This window comes from Meleagris gallopavo, chromosome 5, assembly GCF_905368555.1.
Source record: "Meleagris gallopavo chromosome 5, MGAL_WU_HG_1.1, whole genome shotgun sequence".
NCBI lineage: Eukaryota > Metazoa > Chordata > Aves > Galliformes > Phasianidae > Meleagris > Meleagris gallopavo.
In genome coordinates, this window is record NC_139408.1 from 44,010,042 (window position 1) to 44,022,087 (window position 12,046).

General features: G+C 40.9%; 1 protein-coding gene across 2 annotated transcripts in view; it reads right to left on the reverse strand.

Annotated features, from left to right (window-relative positions):
• Nucleotides 1-3,259: 3,259 nt before the first annotated feature.
• The window catches only part of CCDC88C (coiled-coil and HOOK domain protein 88C), an 87,857-nt gene continuing 79,070 nt past the window's right edge, over nucleotides 3,260-12,046 (reverse strand). Inside the window, exons 26-31 of one of the 2 annotated variants that reach the window (XM_085225508.1) lie at nucleotides 10,211-10,393; nucleotides 9,760-9,828; nucleotides 8,951-9,019; nucleotides 7,922-8,223; nucleotides 6,778-6,993; nucleotides 3,260-5,577 (exon numbers count right to left, since the gene is read on the reverse strand). In XM_085225508.1, coding sequence (XP_085081634.1) covers nucleotides 4,561-5,577; nucleotides 6,778-6,993; nucleotides 7,922-8,223; nucleotides 8,951-9,019; nucleotides 9,760-9,828; nucleotides 10,211-10,393 — 1,856 coding nt within the window. In that variant the 3' untranslated portion in view covers nucleotides 3,260-4,560. The remainder of the gene's footprint in view (nucleotides 5,578-6,777; nucleotides 6,994-7,921; nucleotides 8,224-8,950; nucleotides 9,020-9,759; nucleotides 9,829-10,210; nucleotides 10,394-12,046) is intronic. The other variant, XM_085225510.1, reaches the window with a different exon arrangement.

Below are 12,046 nucleotides of genomic sequence, written 5' to 3' on the forward strand. Positions count from 1 at the left end.
AGCATTGAAGTACTATATTAGACTGATCTATTTGATTCCATAATGGCCTACAACAACGGATTCTATCTACTGCTTTATTTTTCTTTCAGATTACCACAGGACATCCCTTTGTGCTTTTCAAAGGCTAATGCCAATGCTGAGACCTGTTACTCTTCCTCGTTCCAGTATGTAAGAACACACACTACATACTTCAGCACAGCTTCATCATCAGAGCTACATAATCCTCATTTGTAATCTTTCAATAAAAATACATATTTTAGCTAGGGTTGATCTGAACAGCATCTGAGAATGATACAGAGAGCTGACCTTAGTTTCCATGGCATTTTGTGCTTTGTTTTGGACATGTTTAAGTTCCTAGTTTCTGTGCAATAACCACATTTTCAAGGTCCTTAGCAGAAATCAATTCCCACCCAACTGACTAAAAATGTCAGGGAATTGCTCCTCCCACAGATCCAGCAGGGGCAGAACCAGCACTGTGCCACTGTTCCCCACGTTACTCCTTAACGGGATTCTTCAGAACCCTCCAGATCTGCATCGAGCTCAGCTTTTTGTCACATGCCACCAGCTCACACTTCACTGTCACGAGCATCCAAGCTATCCTTTTAAATAAGACTTTTGTGTTTTAGAAGCAGCAGCTGTTTTTAAGCAGCAGCTTTGCTGCCTACTGTTCTCTTCATACATTCAGAGAAATCTTTGTACCTGGAAAAACACCATTTAGTTCTGCAAAACTTCCATAGCTTCTCTGTTATCTTAATCTCCTGTCAGTGCTTTCTTAAATCATAGTAAATTTCTTACCGTTTTCCAGCAGATGCCACTCTCTCTGTTCTCATGACAGCCCCGGGTACCAGCTTCAAAGACAGACCTCCACAGTGCAGTAATCTCTCTCTCCATTACAGCAACCCTTCACAATGAGAAATTAATCTGTTATTTTTGGTAATGGAACTAATTCACACTGCACCGCTAGGTCAGGTTAATTCTGCCCAGTATGGGTGACCTGTAACAACATTCCCAGTTTTTCACCGTGCCACCAGGACCTGAGATTTCATGGGCAGGGAAGCAATTATTAAATATAAAATATATTATTATTATTATAAAACATCTTTTCGTGAAGCTTACCACAACTCTACTTTTATTTTTTTTATCTAAGAATTCAAAACCACAATTCAAATGTCCCTGTCCCAGCTGGATTCAGGTTCAGCAGCACAAGGTTTTGTTGATCTCTCGCCCTCTCCCCACCCACTCAACCCACAGGCTGTGGGTCATCGCATAGGAATCAGCAATTCCTGCAGCATTTCTTTCATCTTCCATCAAGTCATTCACCTCTGGCTGAACTTCTAACCTTTTAACCCAAACATCTGGATGGTCAGAAATAATTTCCAGCTACAGCACATACGAGTGATGTATCATTTTTTCTAAGCTAAATACTCTTCAACAAATTTTATAATAAATTCTATTATTTGTCTTCTGGCAACTTCATGTCTGGATCCCAATTAACTGAGATCAGGAAAGCTCTCTCTCCTTCTCAACCAGCTGAAGAAAATCTGATAGGAAGGTGGTTTCCATAACAAGGTTTCCCTATGAAGGATATGGGCTTCAGATTTCTTGATAAGATACCTTAGAACACAAGAGTCCCCCAAGTACTTTGCACAGCAGCTGTTTCTCTTACTTCTGGCAGATACTGTTGTCATGCAGCTTGTTTCCTCACATGAAAGAGATGTGCTGACTTCAGAGAAGGGGGCATGGCAAACAGCACAGATCCCAGCCTTTCTCAGAAAGCCATTCACTACTGGCGTCTCCTGAGTGCGATCCCCTTCAAACATACATCCTTTAATAGAAAATGGGATAAACAGGCTTCACAACCTGCATATGTAGACTGAGATACTCCATTATCAAACACCACTACTTGAACTGTTATACTCAGAACCATTTGTGGCACTACTCAGCGCAGATGACCAGCACTCCCCATCCAGCAGGCCCAGCCCACCGGTCAGCATCAGCTTCCTCGTGCTTTCCACCCAGAAAGCCTGGCATGCACAGCTTCAGGCTCCTGTGCAGAGGCTTTCCCACTTCCCAAAAGCTCAGCACACCAGGCTGTCACCATTTCACGATCATTCCCCTTTTCCTCTTGAAGCAAGAAGCCTGTGGTGTTTGGGCAGCTCTGCCTCTGCCACTTCTCTCTTCCAGAGAAACCCCTTCCCAGCTGCTCCCGTCTTCTCACACCACCTGGGAGGCACCAAGGCATCAAAGAATAGTTAAAACTGTTGGTTACTGTGAGCTGACTGCAAACCACCACCATTTGTCACAGCAGGACAGTCTCCTGTGACAAAACTTTCCTTCATGCTTTTGGGAGCCCCAAGGCCTCAACACCGTGTGCTTCAAGGAACCAGAGGCGCCTTCAGAATTAACGACCAGTTGATCTGTGTTATGAAGCCCATGTTTCAAACCACCCCCATACTTGAAAAGTACTACGTAACTATTGTTTTTATTCAAACTCACTAGGGCTGAAGTAGTAAATGTCAATGATTACGAAAGTGACAATTAAGGTTTAAGTGATCAGGCAGATATTTACAGCAAATTGCATCAGCAATAACTGACAGCTCACAGATCCGTTCCAGCCTGCCGGCAACCAGGTGCACATCTCTAACAAGGAGCTGAAACCAGAGAAACACCTGTCTTTCACCATCAGTGAGCAGGCAGAGAATTGAATTTAACAGGGAACTTCTGGAAGAAGATTTTGGATTACCAAGAACACTCTGTATGTTAAAAATAGATTACTGTATAACACATCATTTTAATATTGTAACTAAACTTTGGTTTGCAATTAAAATAGCAGAAAAAGCAGGAAGTTCCTTTTGCTATTGTCTTCACATTCAAAGGTGAGTAATTTCTCACTTTTGTAAGGTATCCTGAGATTAGCTAAGCATGAAGCACTGCACAAATGCACACTTGGTCAAAATGGAAGCATGCCTGGTGCTGTCTGAAGCCATCAGGAAAGCTTACAAGTCTGATGGTCTGATTCTATCTACCTAGAAGACACTTAATTTGCATCATTAGTCCTCCTGAAGTCTTCAGCAACAAGGTTACAATTAAACTAAGATTTCTGATATGCCTTCTTTGGTAACATTATAAAAACAAATGCAACTTTGCTGCTCAGAGACATGAATCAGTGCTAAGGCTTACACAAAACATTGCAAACAGAGTTTCATCCAACACTGTGATCCTGGTATATTTTCCAAGGACAAAAACAGTACAACATCAATCTGTATTATTTTAATCTTTATTATAAACAATTTTGTAGTTTCCAGAATGGGATTACTACAAACCAGATAACAAAAACATCCCTAGCAGAATCGATTTTAGTTTTCACTAGATTAAATCAGAACCAGAAAAACAAATATTACTGGGGGGAAGGGGAGGATTTAGTCTATTTCAAGAAAAACAGCTTTACAAACACGAAACAGAATTAAAGATATGCATTTCATCATATATACATAAGCAACTCATCACACTCTGGACAGAAACATACAAGGAACCTTCCTGGGCATAAATAGATTTAAAAGTATATTTCTTTCACATGTATACAAAATTATTTTGCTTTCTATTTTGAGCAAAGTTCTTGGAGACAAACAGATTTCTAAGATGGAATCCCACATTTCATTTAGGATGTGGGGTGCCACGCACACAGATGTAATAATACAATTTACACAGCATTCCTATACAATACTTGAGCTCCTTATATACATACTTACAAGTCACTTTTGTACATGAGATGTCACTCTTACAATTCAAACGACATCTCCCCTGAAAAGGCTGCATTAGTTCCAGTGTTTGCATAAAAATTTCAAAAAGCAGCACCACTTGGCTTTCAGAGACAAGGATCCACTGATCTGCAGCTACACACGGAAGGCAGTGGGGTGGTAACACTAGCCCTTCTCTGTTTATACAACCCCCGTGGGAAAGGTTAGGATACGATCCTTGAATTCTGTGTGTTATCTCTATAAAATGTGGCTGTGGCAAAGAGAACTGATTTTAACAAATTCATGGTTAAAGCCACACACTTTTGCTCTTCAGCTTTCTCTTCAAGCTAATTAAGCCAAGTGTCTGGTTATGTCTTCTGGGAAGAAGTTTGGCTTTTATACGACCTTTTCAGTATGGTTTAATTTATTTATCAATGGCGGAGCTGGTTTCAGCACATACGTATTACCTGTGAAACTCTTCTTTAATGCAGGTAGGAGGGGTGCACAGTGCAGCAATGACAGAGGACTCTGCTAAGCATCTTCTGCAGATGGAAATGCTCAGCATTTGTGAGAATCAGGTCCCAAGTTTGCCTTGGGATTGGGTCAAGCATTTCATTTCAGGCACAACAGCGTCCAAAGACGGACTGGGAGTTTGCTCCTTATTTTTCTTAATCATATTTTTTTGTCCAACAAGAAAACAGTACCCGGAGAACATTCAGATCAGCATGCAGGTGATATCTTTTAAGACCTGGCATAGTGTCTAGACAAGGACTACCCAACATCAGCAGCGCCAAACATATATACTACAAGCTGCACCCACAGGTTACACACAGCCATACTCATACCAAACTGTCTGCTGATCCCCCTGGGGGTCTGAAGACCCAGGAGTGCTGCTGGAGCTGCTTCCTCTCACAGGCTCCTCCAAAGCCCCACAGCTGCCATCTGGCAGCTTGCCCTGGCACTTGGTAAGCAGGACATCACCCTGGCTTTGCCCTAGGGAAGTATTTCCCTCAGTGCTGGTGGAAACAGCTCTGGCAGTGCCCACTGTGGCCACCTCCCCCATACGAGGGGCTGGCTTAGGCTTAGTTTTAGAGGGAGTGTGTGGTGTGGGTGAGTAGTGTTGCCCAGGGTTCATTCGCTCCTGTTGCTGCACATTCAGATTGCTGGTGGATGCAGTAGGTGAGGCAGAAAATTGGTGGAAAGAGAGAGGCCTCTCATCTTTTGGTGGGGCCAGGGAAAGGCGCCTTGCATCAAGCTGCCGACAACGAGAATCAACACCTTGCAAAGAACCTGCCATCTTTGCTGACTGGGGCCTCTCTCTTAAGGTTGCCTGAGAGCTTGTTGGTACAGGAGCTCTCGAAGACTGACAGACAGTATCCTTGCACCCACGCAAGTCTCCTACTGACTTCTGAGGGCTCTCCTGCCTATATGCCTCTGGGCCGGTGGCTCTGAGGAGATCTGCAGATGCTAAGCTGAACGCCCTGCTCAATGAGGTACTCCTCCTGCCGACCGACCCAGGCTGCTGTGGCTGTGCTGTCTGCCGCACAGCACTGGTGGGTTGCTGCTGTGGCATATGAGGAGGCTTCAAGGGGCCCTGGGAATTTGCCAGAGGCTCAGGTTCGACTTGTCTGAGGTTCGGCTTCATGTAATTTCCAGGCTTAGCTGTTCTTCCTTCTTCGCCAGTGACAGGCATCTTTACAGCTGGAGCAACGTGACCAACGGGCATCACCTTGGCAGCCTCCTTTCTTGATGGCTGAACCAGTGGGTTCCCAGTAGCTGAAGGCTCATTTGCTTTCTTAAAATAATCACTCAGCAAATCCTCTCTGTTACTGGAGGTGTCCTGTGAAAAAATGAGTGCGTTACATTAATGTCAATACCGTCTGTGCAAAGAAACAAGAAAAGCTTTTCATTCAATCTTCCTTCTCACATATTTCAGGAGACTCAAAACCACAGATTTTATATTTAAGCGTGGAAGAGAAGATACAAATGCTTACAATGGATATAAATTCAAATAAAGGGACAACATGCTCATCGTAAGTAATTGTGACAGCCCAACTTGCCAGGCTAATTGTCATAAATCTGAAGAATTTTCACCTCACTAGCAAGCTGGGCAGCAGATTTTTGCTTCCTATCACAACAGCCACTATCACTGTTACATTACTGTTGATAAGAATGAAATCATCCATTGGTTTCAGCAAATATCCATGACGTTCTGTCACTTTCCAGAATACAGTTCCTCTGGGTAATACTCTACTGTAATATCACAGACACAAAAAGAAAAAAAAAATTTGCTAGCAACATTAGAAAGTTTCATTGCTTTTGCCTTGAATTTCCTCACCTCTCCCAGTCAATATGCTACATATGTTAAAAGGTGCACATACTACATAATAAAACGTGCATTACAAAACAGAAAAACGATTGCTTGTCTTTATCTAGCTTGCAAATTTCAAGTCAGACAATTAACCTGGCAGTAAAAGAAAATGAGTATTGCATATTTCATGGGGATGGTCCATGCAGATAAAAAATGTTTGATCAGCTGTCACTGGACTATTAGTATGAGACATACTCATAATATTTAAAGCACATGCTGTCTTCATGAAAAATGCTCTGAAACATGCTCATGATATGTATTTCTAGGGAGCATGTTAGAGCTTAATCTATTCATTTAATTAAAGTTCCAACCATTTCTTCCAGTCACAAAACTCATCTGCTGTAAGTCAACACTATCAACAGTAATAGCAATTGAAATGCAGCTGGAAGATTTCTATGCTCAACTAAATGTTACAGTGTTAAGGTCATTTTTACTTCACTTTGAACTGCTGTTATGCACATTAACATTACAGAATTACTCATTTTCCAAAAACATGTGTTTATGAACAAGCAGTGGAAATACTTTATGAGCAAGTAATGCAAGTAATCTGGCAGCCTCAGTCTTTAAGTAACAGCTGAGAGTTACAATATGCTTTTATAGGTATTAATATGCTAGCAAAAGCTGTGGTAAGTTGGAAGCTGTTGCCTTCATAGCAAGAACAATGGATACCCTGGGGATATATAGTGAAGTGGATCTCCTATTTCCCCTGACTGTTCTGTCTCTCATGCAGTCAGGACATGAATGAATGAGGAGTGATTCGAGCGACTGCGAAGGTTCCTGACGGAGGGAAGGACATAGGGTGTAGCAAGAGGGATACAGTGCATCAGCTTCTAACAGAAATTGGTGCAATGAAATCATTTCACTCTCATCTAAACTGCGTCGATGCTGAAAAGGAACAAGGATGACAGGGTGAAAATGGAGATGTGGTCAGGTAGTTATAGACAATAAAAATCAAGTTTTAAACATGTCTAAAAGCTATGAAATTTATTATAACTAAAGAATAGGAGGCATATTTAAGTATTACTCTGAAACTTCAAGGACAAGAATTTACTGATGTCACAGAACAGTACAGCTCTGCTGATTTCAATACCGTTACCAAGGCATTCGTTAAACAGAAACACCCGTTCACTTACATTTCCAGGGAACTGTTCTTAAGATATTAATATGCTTAACACTGCACCACTTCACTACTCTACAATGTATCTGAGCAGTAAACAAATGCCATTAAAAAAAAACTCCCTTTCTCTGGCCAAGCACTTTGGAGTGTAGCATATTCTTGCAGTGGTTGAACCAACAGAACAGTGTCAGCATGGTGAAAGCAATGGAAATTTCCTTTAGCAAGAAAAATATTACAAATGCCATGATGGCCTTTTCAGATCAGGAGATGATTTCATAACTGCATTCTCTATTGAAAACTATGGTTAGATCTCATTTCCAATTGCATTTAACAGCTGAAAATCACAGAAAACATATACATTCACAGGGAAGAATAGCTGGAATTCAAAACTGATGATACAGAAACTCAACAAATATTTGCTTTTAAAAAGCCCCAGTTCAATACACAATACTTGCAGTGAGTTATCTGTATTACTTGCCACAGCCAATGCAGCAGAAGAAATGAACAAGCGCTGCGTAAAATTAATCTTGTCTTAATTGTTATCAACTAGTTAACTTTCAAGTTTCAATGTGCAAAATTCATAGTTCTCTAGAAGTTTCACATGTATAAACAAGGATCTTCTGTTTCCTGGTTTTCCCATGCCTTTATACCCCTCAATCAGCTTTGAGCAGGCTAGTGGCACCAAGAAGTACTTACACTTGGTGGAGATAGCCTGTTGCTCTCTTCCAGGAACTCTTCCAAGGTTACCATCTCACTGCCAGGTGAGGCAGAGCGCTGCCTGCCCGTGTAAGACTGAGATGGAGTGCTCTTCTGAGGTACATCAGAAGAGACCGATCCATTCCTGTGGAAGGATGACTCATATCTGCTGCTAGGGTCTATGATGGCGGAAGCAGAGTGAAAGGGATAGCGGTCTCGGAGCAAGGCTGGCACCTCTCTGCTTGGCACCATATCTTCACTGCTGAGGCTCTCAGTTCTACCATGAATATGATCTAAGGAACCTGCAAAAAATCATGAATATCATGATTTTTCCCTTTGAGATTTACTGAGATAGGAACATTACAACATAGGGCTATTTCCACATAGACTAGGTGGCATTTCTGTCATTACTTTCTCTTCCCAAAGAACTCACAAAAAATCAGGATTAGTAAACGTCTTATTTTCTTTGAGCCCCAATGCTAACGAAGCACAGCTACTTGCCCTAAGAACAGGAGTAACACAGTTAATCTAGGAGGCCTCTTTAACACCTCTGCGCCACTTGATCTCTCAGTCATGACTATGTGATCTGAGAGCCAAAACCTGGCAGTGGGAAAGCTAAAAGTGGAATTTTCCACAATACTTGATCTCATTTACCCTTCAAAGACTCCGAATTTTAGCAAGTCTGAGTGCACTCATTACTTATACAAGCTGTGTAGAGGAAGAAGAGCAGAGATTTGTTGCTGTAAAAAGACTGTGAAGAGTAGCCTGTTACTTCCCACAATATGATGCCAGTCAGACTGAGGCAAACCTAGACTGCCTGCCTTAAAAGCCACCACTTGCCAGAATCAGTCTTAGAAAAATACTTCTTGCCAGTAGTGTTTTGATTCCCAAGACAGCCATGTCCAGATTGTATAATCATTACAATTTCAAAACAGTCTTCAAGTTTAATTGGAAGGAAAACAGCACTTTGCACACAATCTCATGTAATTTCACTTCCTGTTTGTTAGAACTCAGCTGTAAAAGCTTTACCTTTCAAATTGAGTGGTGAACTACTGCTGGATGCATTTCTACTGCTCTCTAGACTGCTTGGTCTGGACACTGAAAAACACAAAACAAGCCTTTAACAAACAGGTCTGAAGTTCTTTTGCTTTTCTACAATAGCTGGCTGCAGTCTGCCTTCTGAAAATAGGACCTGTACAACCGAGTCATCTGAAAACACTAACAACATGATATACAGAGGATGAACAAAGTCTAGACGAAGTATAAATCATTCCCATTTTTCAAGTCAAGTTGCTCAGGATGACTTCATTTTTCTCACTTTTATTTTTTGCACCAAAAAATGCACTTTTACAGCAACTATAAACAAATTAACACTAATATTGAATTCTTTGGAGGAAGCTGGCAACCACCTTGCAAATTAAGTTTTCTACAAATCTTTGAGCAGGCAGTGCTGCTGTTAGACCATTCCCACCACACATTCTCCCTTTCCCCTCTCTCTATATATATAAAATTCATTTTTTGATCTACTTCCTTACAACATTGTTCAGAAAGATCAGCAACAAATATGTACAGCATGCATTAAAGAGTCTGCTGTTGAGGCAAAGCAATTTTGTTTCAATGTCAGCATTACTTCTGAAAATTCATTTTAGGAAAACATCCACTAAAAGCTTCTCAAGAGAAAAAAAAAATGTTTAGACCCAAAATCCCCAAACAGTTTTGCATTACTGCACTGATCCTACAATATTTAACTAAAATGTTTGAAGATAGCTCACATGGGTGTAAATAAAAGAAGTCTTAATGTAGAGGTCTTAGAGCACTTGTGTATGCTACAAGCTTACCATGCTGTCTGGTGCTTGCAAACTCTACCTCAGGGGACTGTTCACATAGATTATCTTCTGAATTATAGCCTAAAAAGAACACAAATTAGTCACAACATAGAAGTTGGAAGGCAGTATTAAACACAAGAAGATCAATCCTTTAGGTCAGTCTCTAACAGATTCTAGCGATGTAAAAAGTTAAGATGATCAAGTGGATTTTAGAGCCAATATTGGAAAAGCAGCCAATTCCTAACCACTGCTATGAGTCACTGGGCAGATAACCATGGTACAACTGACTAACCACCAAATGTGGTCTGAAAACTCTGGATTTGATCAATTAAACAGATAAAGCCAGAGTGAAAAGATCTGTGCTGTTTTTTTGCATGAATGTCAATAGAAGCCAAGATTTACTCAAGAACAAAAAAGTAGCCTGACTTGCACAAACAGCTGGTAGATCAAATGCAGTGCACACCTTTTGGTCTGCTTGGGACCCTGGAGATGGGGGTGGAAGTGTGCAGGTGAATAGCTGAGGTTGAGCAAGTTCTGGGACCCAGCTCCACACAAGAGTGTTTGGTCTCAGAGTCTGCTGAGATTTCAACACTATCACTGCCGCTCCCATGATGGGAACTCCTCTTTTGCTTCAGATCTGTTAGCACTGAGGGGGGAGAAAGAGAAATAAAGCGTGTCATTGAAAAATACCATTAGGAGATGCATATTTATCTTCTCATACAAACAAGACAAGCAGGCACAAAGAAACTGCACAACAGAGGAGCGACGTTTGCAAGCTTTCCCATAACCAGTTTTGTATTGAACAGCAAATTTCTGCCACCAGTTTTTCAATCATGTGTGCTCTCTGTAAAGTGTGGGAGTGACAAGGGCTGTTTAGTGCCAGTGGGAGGGTTGGTATTATACATGCAGAAGTTACTGTGAAATGAGGAAGAAAAGGATCAAAGACTTGAATGCAGGAAAAAATAACTGAGGTGTGAAATTCCCATAATGTTATTCCTTACAGGTACATTTTATAAGCACTTCAGTAACAAAAGAGAGTAAGGATGAGTGACTTGTTCAAAAGGAAAATATATTGATTTGGAAATTAACTATTGTGATTTGCACACTAAGCTAACTGCTTTCAGGTTTAGATCTTTACTGTAGTAACAGCACGGTCTCTTCAAGGTTAAAACTGCTGCTCTTGCAGTGCTCTGCTGCAGAGCCTTTTAGGTGGAATTCAGGGGATCTTAGCATGAAAACACAAAAACTACCTGCTAGAATATTACTTAAATTCAGAAAGCTGGCGAACTTTCCTAGTAATGAGGTAGGTCACTTCATTTCTTGTAACACTTTAAGGCACACACAAAACAGAACAAAATTTAGGGCATTAACTACAGGAAACAGCTTTAATGAGATGAAAGGTTTGAGGTTCTCATACATTTTTAAGGAATATGTGCTTAACTGATTGTAATTAAAAGCTGAAAACACAGCAGATTGCAGCAGTCAAAATAAACTCACAGACAAGAAATAGTTCAAAGCACAGAGTAGCAGCAAAGCTGTATTAGAAAAAGCAGACCAAGTTACTGTCACATCAGATGACTCCTGGAAGCCTACTTCAGAAAAAATGTTTTACCCCACAGTCTGTGTGGGCTCCAGAGCACAGGGCCTGCACTCTCTCTTAGAATTGAAGAATGGCACTCTTAGTGGGGCAACTACTGGCTAAAGTTTGGCATGCAAAACCACATTTCTAATTGACTTGAAAAATGCACTTAACATCTTTCACAGACGCCAGAATTATTAATTGCCCTTGACAGAGACACTATGAAATCCCTAATTGGGCAGCAAGAAGCTTCTGTGTCAGTGCCCTTGGTTGTATCACTTCCAGGAACAAGAAAGGAGATGAGACAGATCCTCTGGGTTTCTGCTGAGCTTCTCATGTATCACAGCATATTGCCTGTGCTGCACACACCTCCCTCTTAACAGAGAGCAGGGATGGAAGATATAGGTTCATTTCAGAAGCTACCAGCTAATGATTACCACGCAGTAAGAATTCTAGACAACAAATCTATGATGAAGATTATTTCCAACATTAAGAGAACAAATCTACTTTTCCAAAAAAACCTCTCAAGACAGAAACAGCAAAGATTTAAACTTTCTGCTCAATTCAAGATTAATTTCACAGCCCTATGAACTCCTTAAATAGCAGAGTAGGATGCAAACATCAAGACACTTTGTGGGAAGAATTCTCCCAGTAGCTTCCACTCTATATTCAAAGTTAGGCTACTTATAAGAAAATGATGTTAAAAAAATGCCATTATTA